Source organism: Mauremys mutica, chromosome 5 (assembly GCF_020497125.1).
Source record: "Mauremys mutica isolate MM-2020 ecotype Southern chromosome 5, ASM2049712v1, whole genome shotgun sequence".
Lineage (NCBI taxonomy): Eukaryota > Metazoa > Chordata > Testudines > Geoemydidae > Mauremys > Mauremys mutica.
Genome location: NC_059076.1, coordinates 129329291 through 129345954, shown reverse-complemented (window position 1 = coordinate 129345954; position 16664 = coordinate 129329291). Strand labels below are relative to the sequence as shown.

The 16664-nt window shown below is 38.4% G+C and overlaps 1 protein-coding gene across 3 annotated transcripts in view; it reads left to right on the top strand.

The window, feature by feature from the left end:
* Positions 1-16664, top strand: part of IMMT (inner membrane mitochondrial protein) — a 37709-nt gene that overhangs the window by 2169 nt on the left and 18876 nt on the right. For 2 of the 3 annotated variants that reach the window (XM_045017290.1, XM_045017289.1), the window contains exons 2-9: positions 4921-4994; positions 5839-6028; positions 8802-8925; positions 9555-9692; positions 10763-10870; positions 11666-11802; positions 14200-14303; positions 16042-16177. In XM_045017290.1, the coding sequence (XP_044873225.1) occupies positions 4921-4994; positions 5839-6028; positions 8802-8925; positions 9555-9692; positions 10763-10870; positions 11666-11802; positions 14200-14303; positions 16042-16177 (1011 nt within the window). The remainder of the gene's footprint in view (positions 1-4920; positions 4995-5838; positions 6029-8801; positions 8926-9554; positions 9693-10762; positions 10871-11665; positions 11803-14199; positions 14304-16041; positions 16178-16664) is intronic. The other variant, XM_045017291.1, reaches the window with a different exon arrangement.

The window sequence follows — 16664 nt, the reverse complement described above, 5'->3', positions numbered from 1 at the left end:
TTTGATAGAGTGGCTAGGGCACCCACTTGGAAGGTGGGAGACCAAGGGTCCAGTCCCCCAGATCCAATCACTTTTGCATTATTTATCCACAGTGGAACAGCTTCAGTAGGAGAGATTGATGGGAACCTTGCATCAGGATATCCCATAGCTTAGTGGTTAGAGCACTCTCGTGAGAGGTGGAAGACCTCTGTTCAAATCCTTTCTCTCCCTCTGGCAGAGGAGAGAATTGAATTGGGTCTCCTATATCCCAGGTGAGCACTCAGAGCACTGGGCCAAAAGTTATAAGGTGGTTTGCAGCTGCGGCTGCCAGATTTTGAATAGGACCCAGTCCAATAGGCAGCCTCTGAGCACAGCTGCCAGATCAGGCAGCTCACACAACTTCAGGTGTTTTTCTGCCTGTCTTCCCCCAGTTTATGAATTGCTCTGGGGCTTAGGTGGGAGTGTGCATGCCTAGAGGTAGACACTTAGGCACCAAGAGAACTTGAACCATGAAAACTTAGAGAAGAAGTGAGTTTAGGCACCTACAAGGTTCAGTCAGAGTTTTTGGATTGCAGTGGAGACTTGGGCACTGAAGTACCTTTGTGGATCTGGGCTAGCGTTCCTATGTAAATTAAACTTGTGGCTTTGGGAGGAGTATGGTGGTTAGTGTTGTCTATCACAGGATGGGGCAATTTTTGTCCAGTTTGTGTTGTGTTCTTTTTAAAGACTTTTAAAACAAGACCTGTTTATCCAATGTATGGTCTTGATGATGATGTAAAGTGATACACCTGTTTCCATTAATAATGGAAGGATGGATTTCAAACTTGTGGGTAGGTGTCCTTAGTACACACAACTCTACCATCAGGACGATTAAGTTCTGCCTTATCTGATTTTGTTCATTCCTATTTATTAAATGCATCTATTTTACGTTCTAGGAGCATATCCTTGTTTTATAGATGCACATGCAAAAGGAATTAAAATGGAGTACTAGCCTCATGCAGACACTTCCTTATTGTTGGTAGTCCACTGAGACCTGAGCACTGTTGTTACCTATCAAGCTGATTTTCTGGCACTTTTCTCAAGCTCAAAATTAACTCAGCTTCTCTTTATGAAATGTATGGCAAATAGTACTTCTATTGCAAAATGGCTCTTTTAGGGTAGAATACCAAGATTAAAAACCAAGAAAGGGATAAGTGGAAATTAAAATGTCAGGTGGTATAAGTAGCACACAGATGGCACTTCAGTAGGAGGAGGAAGTAGAATGCTTCTACAATGTCCTTGCCACTAGGGATCTGGGCTGTCAGCTTGACTCTTCATCAAAAGGCATTTCTGCTATCTTGGCTTCTAAACTCAGAAGTAATTGCTTGTTCTTTATGCAGGAAATAGCAACAAACATGAAGTAATTAAATCCTCTGATACACTTTCCACTATCAATACTTACAAGGAACATGGGCCTAACTAGTTATATTTCCAGTAATTACACAAAAAAGAACTATCGGGATGATGCATGAGCTAGTGATCTTATGAATTGCTAAACTAGGCTTGTAATAACTGTAGGTGTAATAATTGAAATGGACAAGAGAGTATTAGCACCTTTAGGTAATTCCTCCCATTCTTATCTGTAGAAGAAAAAGTGTATAGGAAATGTAAAACCACACACAGGCCAATCTCTACTTACAAAACTCCTTAAGGTCCACAGATGTGCCAAACTGCTAGCAACCCTCTGTACACTGCTGTATTTTAAAAGGATGATTACTAAGGCCTTGTCTTCACTGAGATTTTGTCAAATTCTCCCTCCATTTTGCTACTGTGGAAGTGGTGTAGCGTACAGTGGCTGCCAGCATTTTTACCACTCTGTCATCTAGAACAGCTCTGAGCCGTGATGACTGGTCTAAGCTAGTGCTTCCATTGGAGAAACAAGTCCCTCCCTCTCACACGATTCCTAAAAACTGTTTGCTACGTAAATATAGGAACAGTTGTGTATATATATATACTGACAAATCTTGTCACTAGTGTCTGGCCTCTCTAAAGGATGGAGTATTTGATCCATATTGAAAGGTGAAGTGGGAACAATGGTTTTGCAGTCATATCACACAAGCACATTGTGAAAGTTGGAATCTTTGGCTCCACTGTGCTGTACCAACTGTTCATACCTAACCGCTCCTTTTTTTTTCCTCCTTCCACTCTCTGCATTGTGCCTTTTTTCACCTGGCAAAAACTCCCTCTGAATATACCATCCTCGGTCTCCTCCTTCAAATCCCTTGTCATCCCACTTCTGTAGCCTGAGTGCCCACTGATGACCTCCACTCCTGTGCTCTTCCTTCCCTGTAGTGAGACTGGGGTAAAACTCCAAAAAGAGAATTTAGCAGCTTCATTTGCAATGTAATATAACAGAGCTCATGTTATCTTAATGCTTGTCCCTCCCTTTCTTTGTCATTTATCTTAATTTGGTGTGTTTGATTTAGATTGTGAGCTCTTGAGGTCTGCACTGAATTTTTGTTTCAGTAAGGTGCCATGCAGGCTTCTAGCGTTATAAATATTAAAAATCAAACCACTGGTATTGGATAGGTGGTTTGGAAGAGTGTCAGGTCTCTGGCCTGTGGTTGGGGGAGTTTCATGGGGTTTCAGCTCACTTCAGAAAAAGAAAGCACAGAAAGTGATGGGGTCTGTGGCTTGTATGTCACGTGGGTGAGAATGTGGGGACAAAACTAAAGTTGGTCTGGGAAATTAACTGTAAATGTCTATTCTACAGACTTCTGTCTTTATTGTAATAGCCTACTAATATTAAAGGCAGTATATTTTTACTTTTAAGAAATCATTACCTTTCTTTTACTTTTTCAAGTAGCAGTGGTAAGAGAATTCTTTTCATGCTTGTACAACTCAAACATGTCTGCTGCTGTTCTTGTGTTACTTGTATTAAATCAGTAGTGCTAGAGAGGGGAACAGAAGTTAAGATCCATAGACCAGTGAGCCAGTAACTGCTCTGGGACCCATGTTTCTGCACTCTAGGGGTTTAAAGCTTCTCCAGCATAGCCAGTGGCACTCTCAGCAGTTAAACTCTGTCAGCATTGTGTTTAGAGGGGTTTTAATTCCTGATGGGCGTCGGATAGACTTTATAATCCCTGTTGGGTTATCTGACTGAGTTTCCAGCATTAAAGAACTTGAACTTATATATATAAAAAATATCAGTGAGGCTTACTGCATAAAACTAGTATGAAATTCCTGCACTTGCCATTAAGTTATGAATGGACAAAAGAATTTAGAACTCTGGAAAGATATTAATTTTCCAAAGTCCAGTAATTTAAGAATAGTATGTCTAATTAACACCAATTTTGTTCTCAACAAATTCTGCTCTGATTTGAAATTAAGCATGAGGTGCTTCAGGCTGAAAGACATTTTTGTTGGGAAACCTAGAAGAGGATCGGAAATAGGGTTTAAATGGAAAATGAATGGTAGATTCATAATAGTGACTCATAATAAAAGCTATTTTTTCAGAAGGAGTGAAAAGCTATCCCAGTTAATCCTCTGCAGTAGTAGTGTTTTGACAAGAACCATGTTCCTGAGATTAAGGAATGCTAATAGCAGAGTACAAATTTTATGTGAATAAACACATTTATTCATACTGAGTAAAGGGTGTGGTAAGGAGCCACTAACTGTGAGTCAGAAGCAGATATGACATTTTTGTACAAAGCAATATAAATTATACATTAAAAGATTTTCATCTAAAAGAAATAACAAAATCTTAGTTTGCATTTGCAAGGATTGACTCTAATAGGTTTTATCTGATTTCTGTATTTATAAATTTTGCTTCCTCATTGTTCTGTCATGAACCCAAAAAAACCTTACTGCTGCCCACAACTGGGTGGTTTTTGTAAACCAGCTTTTGCAAGAGTAAAAAACACGCATTTCCTGTCACTGAGCACTCCTGTTTCTGTTGGCAGTTAAAAGTTTTTGGCTACAGTTCTGGAAAGAACTAGAAATAAGAATTCAATGTATTGTGTTACTGCTTTAACTGTGTATGCTGTTTGAATAAATATGGAAACAGGGCTATAGGATTTGCTATACCTTTTATTTATCATAGAATATCAGGGTTGCAAGGGACCTCGGGAGGTCATCTGGTCCAATCCCTGCTCAAAGCAGGACTAATCCCAACTAAATCAAAAGCATAATGTCCAAAATAGCAATTTATCTTCCTTTATGTCTTTTCAACGAGCACCTTTCAATTACAAAACTTATCTGCTGCCTAAAATGCTTAACTGTGGGGAAAGTTCTCTTTGTGGTTTGTGTATTTGTTTCCCAGGAGTCCTGTACTATTCCTTCAGAAATTTGGACCTCTGTCTTTTGCTAGAATCATTAGTAGGGAGAGACTTTCCCTGCTACTGGATTGGAGTGGGTTAGCCAATCTTTTCTGTCAATCGTAATATTCAACAGAAATGGATGCTCGACATTTTAGCATAGCTAATTCATGATATTCACAATAGTCTTTTTGAAATCTGAACCAAGTTTCTGTTAAGACAGGAAAAAGAAAACAGCAAATATTCCCTGTCAGTTTTACAGTCTAAGCTGAATTGAGTGCAAAACGTATACAGGCAGCATAAATGGGAAAGTAAATTTAGATTTTTTTTTGTTCAAAATTGCTTTGGTTTTAATAATGTAAAATGATGTTAGTAGTACAGGGAAGATGCTCCAAAATGACTTTTTTTTAAGAGTTTCTGGGTGGAATCTATTGTTTGGGGAAACTGCCCAATAATTAATTAGGGAGAAACAGAATCTCATATCACTGTTTTGATATCAGCTGTTCCTCATCTACTTATTTATCAGAATATATGTAAGAGATAGTGATTGACTCTTTTGTGAATAAATGGAATTAGTTGAAATGCAGAAAATTTAAAAAATATTCTAAATTATATGCATCACTTTATTCTTGTGTTTTCTTCTTAGAATTGCCTGTGTGGTAAATATTCACTCCGTCCGTTACGACCGTGCCGCGGATATGCTACATCAGGGCAATCTGGGTATGTATTGTGTTTCACAGCTGGTATTGGTACTTTAACCTATGTGACTCATCAAAAGTGAGTTTGGTTGTCATTTTCACTTATGTGGGATTTGGAATTACGTATTTGTTGCAAGTATATGTTTATGGTTTGTAGCAACAGTTTTTGCGTGATTGCATCAGATTTCAAGCTGCCAAATGGTCATCACTTGGATGGGAAACCACTATAGAGCAGGTGGGTTATTGCAGACAATGTTAGTTGGTGGCATTCTTGCCTCTGTGTTAGTCTGGAACCAGTGCCCCTGTGTGGTATTGAGGGACTTAGTAGTGCTGAAGGAGGAGTCATGCAGATAAGATTTAAAACAGAAAATTTTCTGTAGTCTTCAGAAAATTGGCCCCATGCAGGTACAGAGCTTTCTTGAAAAGCTGGCCCTTAAAGTATATTAGCTGTCAGTGGAGTTAGACTCAATGGAAAGGTGCTGCCCCAAAAGTCTCTGGTTGCTCGATGGCATGATAAACCAAATTAATGATTGTGGTGTTCTTCATTAGTTGCTCACAAAAGCTTGTAACACTTTTCCATCCCTTGTGCTTAATATCAATATGGCAGGCTTTGCGTGGGTTAGAACGCTGCAGTAATTAGAAAAGTTAAGTTGAAGTTATTCAACTAGTTGGTATGTATGTTTAGGTTTGCCTGGATATATTAGAAAAGTTGTGATGAATACTGAATACTTATGGGCCTTCATTTTAAAAAGGGTGGCTTTCAGATCTATAACAACAATTTGGTGTTCCTCTCTGAGACTGTTAGTTTTCTATCCTTCTGGTTTGACATACATAAAAGCTTTCTCAGCTTTATCTCTTTTCTCTAGTGTTTCTGCAGGCAAAATTATTGGGGCAAGTGTCTTGTTTGTTGGCGGAGGAGTTGGTGGAACGGTTCTGTATGCTAATTATGATCCACGTTTCCGAGAGAATGTAGAGAAGACCCTCCCATATTCTGATAAACTCTTTGAAATGGCACTTGGTCCTGCTCCTTATAATGTGCCAATGCCAAAGAAACCGGTAAGTTTTCACTTAAATTTTTTTATAAAGGAAACTTTTGCTCTGTTTCTCAAATTCTAAATACTTTTGATTCAATATACACAAGAGGCCAGAACTGTGAATTCAGCATGACTGTAATTAGAAAGTCAGTATGTATTTCTGTTTTTTTAAGAGAGATTTAATAGATACACAATAAAAATCCTTTCATATTTCAGACATTGTGTGCTGCTGACTTACCAATTACGTTTTGACTGACTTTACCTGCTATGTTCTTTGTCCTGCAGCTTGCTTATCCACTGCTTCCTTTTGGTTTTAATACGGTTTCACAGTATCAAATGGATTGTGATTCACGGATTGTAAAATCTTGCCATTTTTACTTATTTGAGCGGAGAGGTCTAAAATGGATAGGTATTATGTCTGGTCATTAATGACCTGGAAAAGGGGGAAAAAGGCACACTGATTAAATTTGCATTTCGTATTATGCTAGAAAGAATAGTACTGAATATGGATGTAATGAGATTAAGAAATATGAGCAGGAAATACATTTGTCCAGGCTGAATCACCTTAAGGTCATGCATCTTGGGGAAACAGATACATTTTAAAATCTTCAAAGGTAAGAGTGATAGAGAACACCATGTTGGATGTTGTATTGCAATAACGGTCATATTGAAAAAGGCCATTGGCATCACGTTGCAGAAGGCAGGAGAGACCCTTTCTGCGATCCTGACGTGGGAAGGTGCTGAGTGCCCTTAGCTCCTATTGACTTTAAAGAAATTAACTTTAGAAATTTCACGTTTACTTCATCAGAAAGAAAAGGCCTCCTGGCCAGGCATAGATGATGAAAAGCGTTCCTGGCCACTGCTGCTATCTGAGCTTTCAGAAGCAGGTGAGGATCCAGAAAGACCCCAGGATTGCAAACCTGAGTTTGGGGGAGGGAGAGGGGGGACTAGCATATTCTCTGAATGAAACAGGACAATATAACTTACCCCAGTTATTTTAGTTGGTTCCCCATCGTACCTAGCATTATTTCTTATCTGGGTTGAATCTCAGCCGGTTTGTCCTTATTCAAGCCCTCTATCCCAGCCAGATGCTGAGTAAACCTATTAACTGCTTTGTCCATATTTGATTAAATGGAGACAACACAACTGGCTGTCATCTGCCTAATAAAGGCATTGTAGCCTAAATTGCCTTGTTATTTTCCCTAATGATCTGTCTTGCCCACTGGACAGGCTTGGGGGTGAAAGAATAGAATATTGCAGCCCTCTACCTGAGTGAATCTTTGGGCTAGATGCACATTCAGTGAATATTAACTTCTGGGTCCTGCCAGAGAGAAATCAGAGCCATTCAAACTTGATTCATCTATTCCTGTCAGTCTGTAGCCATGTCAATTCATATTGTGGTCAGTGGTATCAAAAGCACCTGATAGAATAATCATGACTGCTTGACTTTTACATCTGTTATCCATTGTCACTTGGTCATCTACCAATGAACCAAGTGTGTTTTTTCCCCACTATATCCTGGTCTGAAAGTGGATTGCCTAGGATCTAGGAAATCTGAGATTCCAAGAATTTCCATATTTTTTTCACCATCACCACTACTTTTATAGCCTATCCAGAAAAGGGCGGGCTTGATAATTAGTGAGATCTTAATGTCAAATGCTGGTTTCTTGAGCAAGGGTTTAATGTAAACTTTGTTGATGTCTGCCCTCACTAAGAGAGATTGACTGGTGTCTACCAGTGTCTCCTTTCTAGATTTTATTATGCAACAAGGAGAGGAGTCAGGTTTGGCAGTAATAGCCAAAAGTTCCCTAAATTCATCCAGAACATCAGTGAATGATGCTGGCCAGAAATCAGAGAGCGTGTCCTATTTGTCACCCCTCTTCTGTCAAAAGAGATGTGATCCCCTGGAGGTGGTTTGCTCTGAATCAGGGTGATAAAAGTAAATTGAAAATTCCTCCAAGTGAGGACCCTTGACTCTGTTTCCAAGTGGTCAGAGTCTGGATTAACCTAGAAGAAAAATGTAAAAGAACTAACTATTTATAGCTTGGCCAAGTTACAGCTAAGGGAGGACAGAGTCTACCAGCATATAAAGACTATAAGTGCCAATTAGGGAGAGGACTTGTTTAATATGGTATGAAGATGTATCAGTAGGGGGTAATGAATATCAGAAGGAAATTGTCAGTGAGGTCTTATAGACTATGTAGTTGTCTCTGTTGGGAAGTAATGGAAACCCAGTCTCCAAAGCTGCATGTGAGCCGTTTGTGTGTGAATAGTGTATCTAGAGTCTGTACACCATCTGTATCAATACAGTTAATTGCTTTCTGGAGCTCTTTGTGGTACCTTGAATGTTATGACAGTCTGTTCAAATTCTTACATGTATCAAACTTTGTTCATATATAAATTACAACTAATGAATTCATTTTGAAAGAACTGAAAATTATGAAGGCCGCTTTCAAATTAAAAATTGGGTGTGAAATTCTAAATTTACCATGTAAAATATGAAACTGATAGCAAAGGGTCTTGTATGGTCAAGTCTTGAAAATTGCTAATGCAAATGCCATTTTACATAGCACTTTGGGGTTATTCAGATAATCTGATCCGCTACTGCCTGGTGGGTGGAATTATTTTTTTGAAGTGATAGCAATGTGCATGGTGTTGTACAGTAAAAACAAAAATAGAGATCCTATGCTGAAATCTTTATAATCTAATAGAACTGTGACTCTTTGAATAGTCATTGTATGACTGATAGTATGTGGTGATTGATTTAAAAAAATATATATAATTTGATTTTCAAGAAACAACCTGGTCCACTAAAAATATCCCCTGTAGAAGAGGTAATGAAAGAATCCAAACAGCCCAGTACCAAATCGCAGAAGAGTAAGACAGAAGCTCCTTCAACTTCAGTGGAAGAAAAAGGAGGTAACTTTCCAGAATGGTGTAAAAATGAAGATGCTATTTAGTGTGGGGAGAGGAACAAAATTGTTATTTTTGGTACATTTTAGATTGTTTTATTACGTTATAAAACTATTTGTTATGTAATCATTGGCAAGACATTTGCTCTAGGACATAAGAATGGTCTTTTCTATTCCAGTGGTGGGGTGCTCTGTGATTGCATTCTGGTTACTTTTCAGCAGGCTAATGTAAACGCCGGTGACTAGATATTTTTTTATGCAACTGAAGACATGAATTAACTGGATTCTGAGGCTTGTACACAGGATTCAATAAAAATATCTTGCGTACTTGTCTCCTAGGTCTTCTAAGTTTCTGGTAACTGCAAGGGGCTTAATGTGGGTAAACTGCCAGGTCACAGTTTGTAGAAGTTGGGAGTGTCCTGTCCTTCATCCCTACCTTCAATTAAATTCTGGGTGGGAAGCAATGTCTGGTTGTTGGCCACTTATTATCTTTGCTTTGTGGGAGAAGGTGGCTTATTCACGTTCTGCATGTGGAATGTTCTTTCTTCCCAACATAAACATTCAGGTATCTATACTAATGTTATACACAGAAATTATACAGATAGTACTGTATATGTTGTTGTTTTTATTTTACAGCAAGCTCAGAAGTAGCTCAGATAATTTCTGCAACAGGTGAAGCTTTGTCAATTCCAGCTCCAGGCATGCAGGATGACAAAGGTGAAAAAGATCACGTACAAGGACACCATGAAGGGAAACACAAACCTGCTGCATCAGGTCCTTAAATGACTTATTTATCAGATCTAACAACTCAGTCCTTCATGCCTTCTGCATGCAAACCTCTCACCAACTTGAGTGAATGTTCTGCGTGCTAAAGGACTGCAGGATTGGGCCTAATGAGTCCTTAGATAATGTGAAAAGATTTCTGCTTGATTAGTGCTTTGCAGAAAATCAGAACTCTTTACGTCCCACTCAACCTCCGATCTGGTGATTTCTTTGCCAGAGTTCAGGAAAGCTATGTATCGAGAGCCTTAACGAAGAAGCATCAGTCACAAAACTTTAAAACACACTGTAGCAAACCAATTAGAAGAACTATTGCTTCTTTGCAATAATAGCATTTCCTTTTTTCTAAGATTTTTATAGTATTATATTTAACAGGTCTCAGCGTCAATATGCCAACAAACGGTAAACAAACACTTCAGAGTTAGTGTGAGCATTAATAGGCAACTTGGTCTTGTGGTTACAGCATAGGGCTGGGAGTCAGGAGATCTGAATTCTCATCTCCGCTCTTCCAGACTTCCTGTATGAAAACTTTTCAGTTGTCCACTTACTGTGTGTTTCGGGGGCAGGGAGAAATAGTGCAGCGTGAATGGCCCTAAACAGTGGGGCAATTGAACTCTGATTGAAATTGTATCATCCCATCTTTCTATAGCCTCCCTCCTAACCTTTCACTGCTTTGGCTGAACTTCCCAGCCATGCTAACAGAGCAATGGAAATGGAAAGCAATGGCTATTTACCATATGACAGTCCATGTTTAGTTTCCCAGTTGTCTCTTAGCATTGCTTTTCATCTCAATTTGTTGTTCAGTTTATCCTTATACAACTGGCAGAAATGTAGGGATAAGTCTGATTGTGTGTCTGTGCAGTTATCTTTGACTGCAATGAGAGCTCAGGCTAAACTTTGCAACTCTGGAAATACAAGGTTTGAGGAGGTTGCTGGATGATGGTAGTGATGCTACCAATACAAATTAGACTCAAGAGAAAATGGTCCTTCCATGATAAATAACCCTGGTACTAATTTTGGTTTGTCACTAAGCCTTGTTTTTCCCTCTGCATCTCTGAGCCTAGGTGAGGAATATATGTGTGGAGACTCTCCTGCCATAAAAGAACGGCCACCAGAGGAGGTTGCAGCCCGTCTTGCACAGCAAGACAAAGAGGAACAAGAGAAGATTTCATGTATGTAAATTAAGGTATTATTTGGTTGTCATAGATAGGAATTCACGCTGTTGTAAATATACAATATAGCCATATGTATACATGGTAGTGTACAAACGATAATTTATGAAGCAGCTACTGTGTTGTAGGTACACCTCTACCCCGATTTAACGCTGTCCTCGGGAGCCAAAAAATCTTACCGCGTTATAGGTGAAACTGCATTATATCGAACTTGCTTTGATCTACTGGAGAGCACAGCCCCTCCCCCCGCGAGTGCTGCTTTACTGCATTGTATCCGAATTCATGTTATATCAGATTGCGTTATATCAGAGTAGAGGTGTATATAAGACAGCTTCCATACCCTTTCCGTTCCCTTTTTGTCTGGTCCCTCTGCCTGTCTTACATTAGTAAGAATAAATGGCATTCTTATTGTGGCAGACTTAGCAGTGCAGGGGCAGCATGAACCACACTGGGATTTGTGTTGGGCCACTGGGAAAGAAAGACAAGAGATCTGTGTTGGAGAGCAGACTGCTTCAGAGTGGAAAAGTCCATTACAGTGGATCTTACTCAGTGCTTAATTTGTGCCAGGGCTTGGGAGAACCTTTGTACTTGCCCTTGATGCAGCAGAGTCCACAAACTGATAATTTTAAGGAATTCTCACTAATCCTTTTGGGTGATGGAAAGTAATATCATGGGACCAATTGAGGAACTGTAGTGGGGGACATGAGTGTTACTCATATATATGCAAATGTTTTTTTATTATGGTAAGTTTTAGATGAAGGAAATTATCTGTGTTTTAACTGTTTATTTCTCCAGCTCTTGCAGCAGCTTTGGAAGGAGCCCTAAGCAGTACTGCTCGAGTAACCCTTCAGGCAATTACTGCCCAGGAAGCTGCAGTGCAAGCTGTTAATGCTCATGCTCAGATACTGAAGGAGGCTATGGATAATTCTGAGGTAAACTGAATAAAATGCTGATACAGCTCTTACTTTGTCTACCAAAGTATCCAGAAATGTTTATCATACAATTGAAGATATCAGATAATTGATTTTTCTCCTGGGGATAGTCTCTAGCGTCTCCCATCTGATTTCGACTAGTCTTCATTGTAGTTTGTCCAAACTTATGGAAGTTTTTTCACATGTGAAATTTATTTTAACATTTTTTGGGGGGGAGGGTTTAACATGTAATGGCACTTCTGTTCCTCAGTTTCCCTGTCTGTGAAATGGGGATAGTTCTTATTTACCTGTTCAGTAGGGGTATTCAGAGAGTTAACAGTTAATATATGTTAAGTATGTAGGAAACTAATATATTAAATGTTGTGGTAAGGGCATCAAACAGCCGTATAATTCCACTTTAGATCACTTTGTTAAAACGATTACTATTGCTAAAATAGTTCCAGTGGATTTCTCTTGCTGTAGAAGTTCATTTATTAGTGTCTAGTAGTGAATATGGAAAGTGTCATAATGGAGTCTCACATCAGTGTCAATGTGTGAGGATTCAGCAAACACTATAAATGAACAAGTACATGGCAGATCAGTCTGAAGTGAGAAGCGCAGACACAGTTGCATGTGGGACAGAAAAAATTGTCTGTGACCACTGCAAACTATTGTATCCTTGCTTTGCACTGTTCTTACTTTGAAGAGAATCCAAAGATTAATAAAAGTTTCCGAAGTCGTTCATGATTTACAGAATCAAAAGCCTTGGCTAAGTTGGTGGACACCGTATGAAGGTCATGGTTTTTCTCCTGTCACTTTTCCTGAAGTTGATGGACTGTGAAGATCATGTCTGTAGTGCCCTGTCCAGACCAAAATCCACATTGAGACTCAGGGAGGATATTTCCAAAAGATAGGTGTTAAGTCTGTTCAGTATAACCTATTCAAGGCTTTTTCCAGCAACAGAAGTGAGAGAAATGCCATGATGATTATCAGTTTGCCTTATCACCCGTATGAAGATAAGCAATGTTACTCTTGCAATATGGTACCCAGCCTGCTTGTAGAGCTGTGCTGGAATGGCACCTGGTCTGGGTGCTTTTCCTTGTGACCTCTACTTGACTGCTATTATGGTCTTGTATCAGGTTGGGGCTGGTACAAGCTCCTTTTTTAAAGGGCGCTGTGGAATAGTATGAATTGTTTTCTCAGAAATGTTGGAAGGGCAGTTGAGCACCAAACTGTAATGTTTGTTCATCAAGCAAGTATTTCTTTTTTTGTCAGTTGAATGGATTGCTGTCCAGTGTTCATACAGAGATTACCGCACTGCATCTGGGGCCATATGCAGCACAAAGGCCAGCAAAACAGCTTTGGGGTGTCTTTGTGATCTGCTGTCCATGGTAACTCCATGGCTTTATTTTTCTGACCACTGATTTTTTTTTTATTTGCCAAAGTCTGGTATGAGCCACCTTTCTAGCTGCTGAATCCTTATCCTTAATGTAGACTTGAAGAGTAGCATGCACTGAGTGTTTTGGGGTCATTCTCATCAAACCAGTCCTGGTTCCTCTTAACGAAGTCAAAAACTTCAGCAGCCATATTATATGTTGTATCTCAAAAATGTTTCCAGGCTGTCTTTACATCCACTGAGGTGTCTGTGGCTAAGGAATGTACGTTAGCTATGCCAACATGCATATTTTCAGCAGAGGGCTGTTGCCTTCAGCAACGTTCTAGGCCAGAAGGTGTTCAAGTGGCTAATTAGCATTTCAGGGGCGTATCAATAACTAATAAGGACTGGGTTTGAGGGGTCTCCCATGTGGAAAGTCTGAAATGGTGATACCACTTTTCACATTGGGGAATTTGGCAATCAATGCTACTGGATTGATAGGAACTGTATGAAAAATATATTCCTCTGTTTTAAAATGAAAGGAACATGATTAAATAGGTTAAACTGAATCTAAAGCTTGAATTTAAAAACAATATTTTTAAAACACAAGAACTAATATTCCAGTCACTTGTACTGCATTTTTAAAGATCAGCAAATATGAAGGAAAAATAATCCACACCCTGTAGAGTCAAGCACAGGAGTTTCCCAGTAGTGTCCAACCCAAAGACTGCTACATTGTTCTATTGCAGGAGAATCAATGTGGAATTGACTAGTTTATTTTAACTGTTTAGTCAGGACAAAGTGCATAAAGTAAACAGCATAAATCCTGATAAAATCAGATTTTTAAAACTTTCAGTTGTTGGTATTAGTAACAAAGGTAATTGTTTTTATGATTTAACTTGAAATATGCCCTTTAAAAAATTAACTTAATTGCAGATTAGTTAGGAACCTTTAAGTTTGTGCAGCTATTTTGAATTTCCATTCTTGCTGATCATATTGTTTGTGGTTATAACTTGCCTAATTAGAAAGCTTGTGCTTCCTAGACTTCAGGAGAGAAAAAATCTGCTCAGTGGCGGACCTTGGAGGAAGCATTGAAAGATCGCAGGAAGGCTGTGGATGAAGCTGCTGATGCCCTTCTGAAAGCCAAGTAAGTTGTTCTGAGCATTTCATAGGCTTGATTTAATATCTCCAGTGTCAAATTTGGCAGAAATTCTAGAAACAACACACAGCACCAAAGAATTTATCCCAAGCATATTCTTGATATAAGAATGCATAGCATGTGCTTCTTGGGTGTCTCTGGATCTGGTATTTTGCAGAACATTGATATGATAGAGAATCTGAAACAGTAAAATCTTTTCATTGTTTCCTTTCCTTTCCTTTTTCTAATAAAACAATGAATGAATCAGATCATTCTTGGAGCTTAGACTCTATGGCAGTGAGACCAAACAACCCAAATCTGGTCTCAACTAGTCATTAGAAGAGACAGTGGACATAATATAATTTTTCTTATCTTTAATATCTTATGTAGATAAAATCTTGAATAAACTTAAACTGTATTAGCAAACCTATTGCAGATATTTCACAGCTGGTCTCTGTATGTACAGGGATCAATAATACAATTAGGTATCTATCATCAGTTGTAATGGCCAAAACTTAAAAACCTGGTTATGTAAAATTAGGCTCCTTAGGATTTTCCACTAATTATATTAGAAACTTCAAACTTAAGAATAAGACACACATCCTTGTTTTTTAGATCATAATCCTTTTTCAGCTATAATCCTAAAGTTTTGTATAACTACTTCTAAGTCTTTGTTAATGAGTTTTTAGTAGTTTATGCAGGCTCTTGAAGACTAGTGATTTCGATGGTATTAAAGGTGGGTGTATGTGGAAATAGGACATATATCTAAAATTTGGTTATCTTGAAAAGACTCGTTCTGGGGAGATGCGAAATACAAAACCTAAAAGCATATGGGAAGAACTCAGGAAAGCCTGCCAGCAGAAAACCCCCAGAAAGCTAGTAAACGATACAAGGGCTCCTAACTTTTCAACAAAAAAAATAATTTCCAATTCAAAATGATGGGAGTGTTGAATGCTATGCTTCCCCTCCCCTTAATGTTAGGAGTAGTCAAGCTGGTATCACTAGAGCCAATATTTTTTAAAGACACAACATAATTTATCTATAAAAATCTGACTGGCTGCCGTTAGTTTACTTTTTGCTCTATTGCTTGTATTCATTTAGGACCTGCTTCATAGTCAATGAGAGTCTTTTTGTTTCAGTGGGCTTTGGATCAGGAACCATAGTGCTGTTGTCTTGAGTTTCCAATTATGCAAGGGAAGAACTTAATTATAAAATCAAACATTAATAGAAATGTTTTCGGGCCTTTTTTTATTTGTCTCTCCATTTCCTTTTCGTCACACCATCCAAAAAACTTGGGGCCAAAAGTACTTTGTAAATATAGCCAATTCACTTCTACAAATGTAAGCATTTATTTAGTACCTAAACTTTGCATTAGCTAGAAGTGGCTCAGTTTTCAAATATTGGGTGCATTTGATTTGGCAGAGTACATCCAACCCAGTTCCCTGCATGTAACAATGTACAATTGCATATACCATTTAAGAACATACCGTAAAACTAAATGAGCTTACAAAATAAATCTGTCCTCTCAACCCGTCCTCTTGGGCAAAAAGTTTTATGAAGGAAAATTTTACACTAAATACAACCATAATTTCAAATCTGTTAAAAACATTGAACCCTCTAGCAGCTCTGTTTAGAGTTTAAAGCTCTCCTTTAATTAGTTTGTTAGGTCATCTGATCAATCTCCCTGCCAGTGCAGATAATAAGGGAACTTTTGTATATGCTAATTAGTAGTTTCTGTCTTTTTCAGAGAAAAATTAGAGAAAATGAAGGGGGTGATTGATGATGCCAAGAAGTCTCAGATTGCTGGAGCCAAATCTCACATACTTGCTGCAGAAGAGAATCTTCATCATATGATAGTTGACCTGGACAATGAAGTAAAAAAGGTAATGTTTCCCAAGTCTGTTCTAATAAATCTTCATTTGCATAATGGGCAATTGCCAGTATGTGCAGAAACTCCTGCAATAGCTTAAAAATACTGAGTATAAATTCAGAATCATTCAGCTGTAATTTGAGCTTTTGTGCTGACATGTGACAATGAACAATTTTCACAAGATCCTGGTGAGGGAAAAGGTGGCTCAATTACTTGATCTGTTTTAGTGGGTAAATGCTTTCTTTAGTTTGATAGCAGTTGAGTAAATTGTAGCTTTTGAACATGGTGCTGTTGTAAATCAAAAAGAATGGATAAGTAGACGCACACTAAACTAGCTTTGCTCGCTTTGACGTATTCAGGTACTATTGTTTTTCATGATGATCTTGAATTGCCTTTTTTTTTTCCTCTTCAGGAAAAAAATGTAAATAATAATATAGGTGACTTAGAGGGTTGTGATTTTCTTTAATCTTCATGAGAGATTCATATTTCTTTGAAAGGAG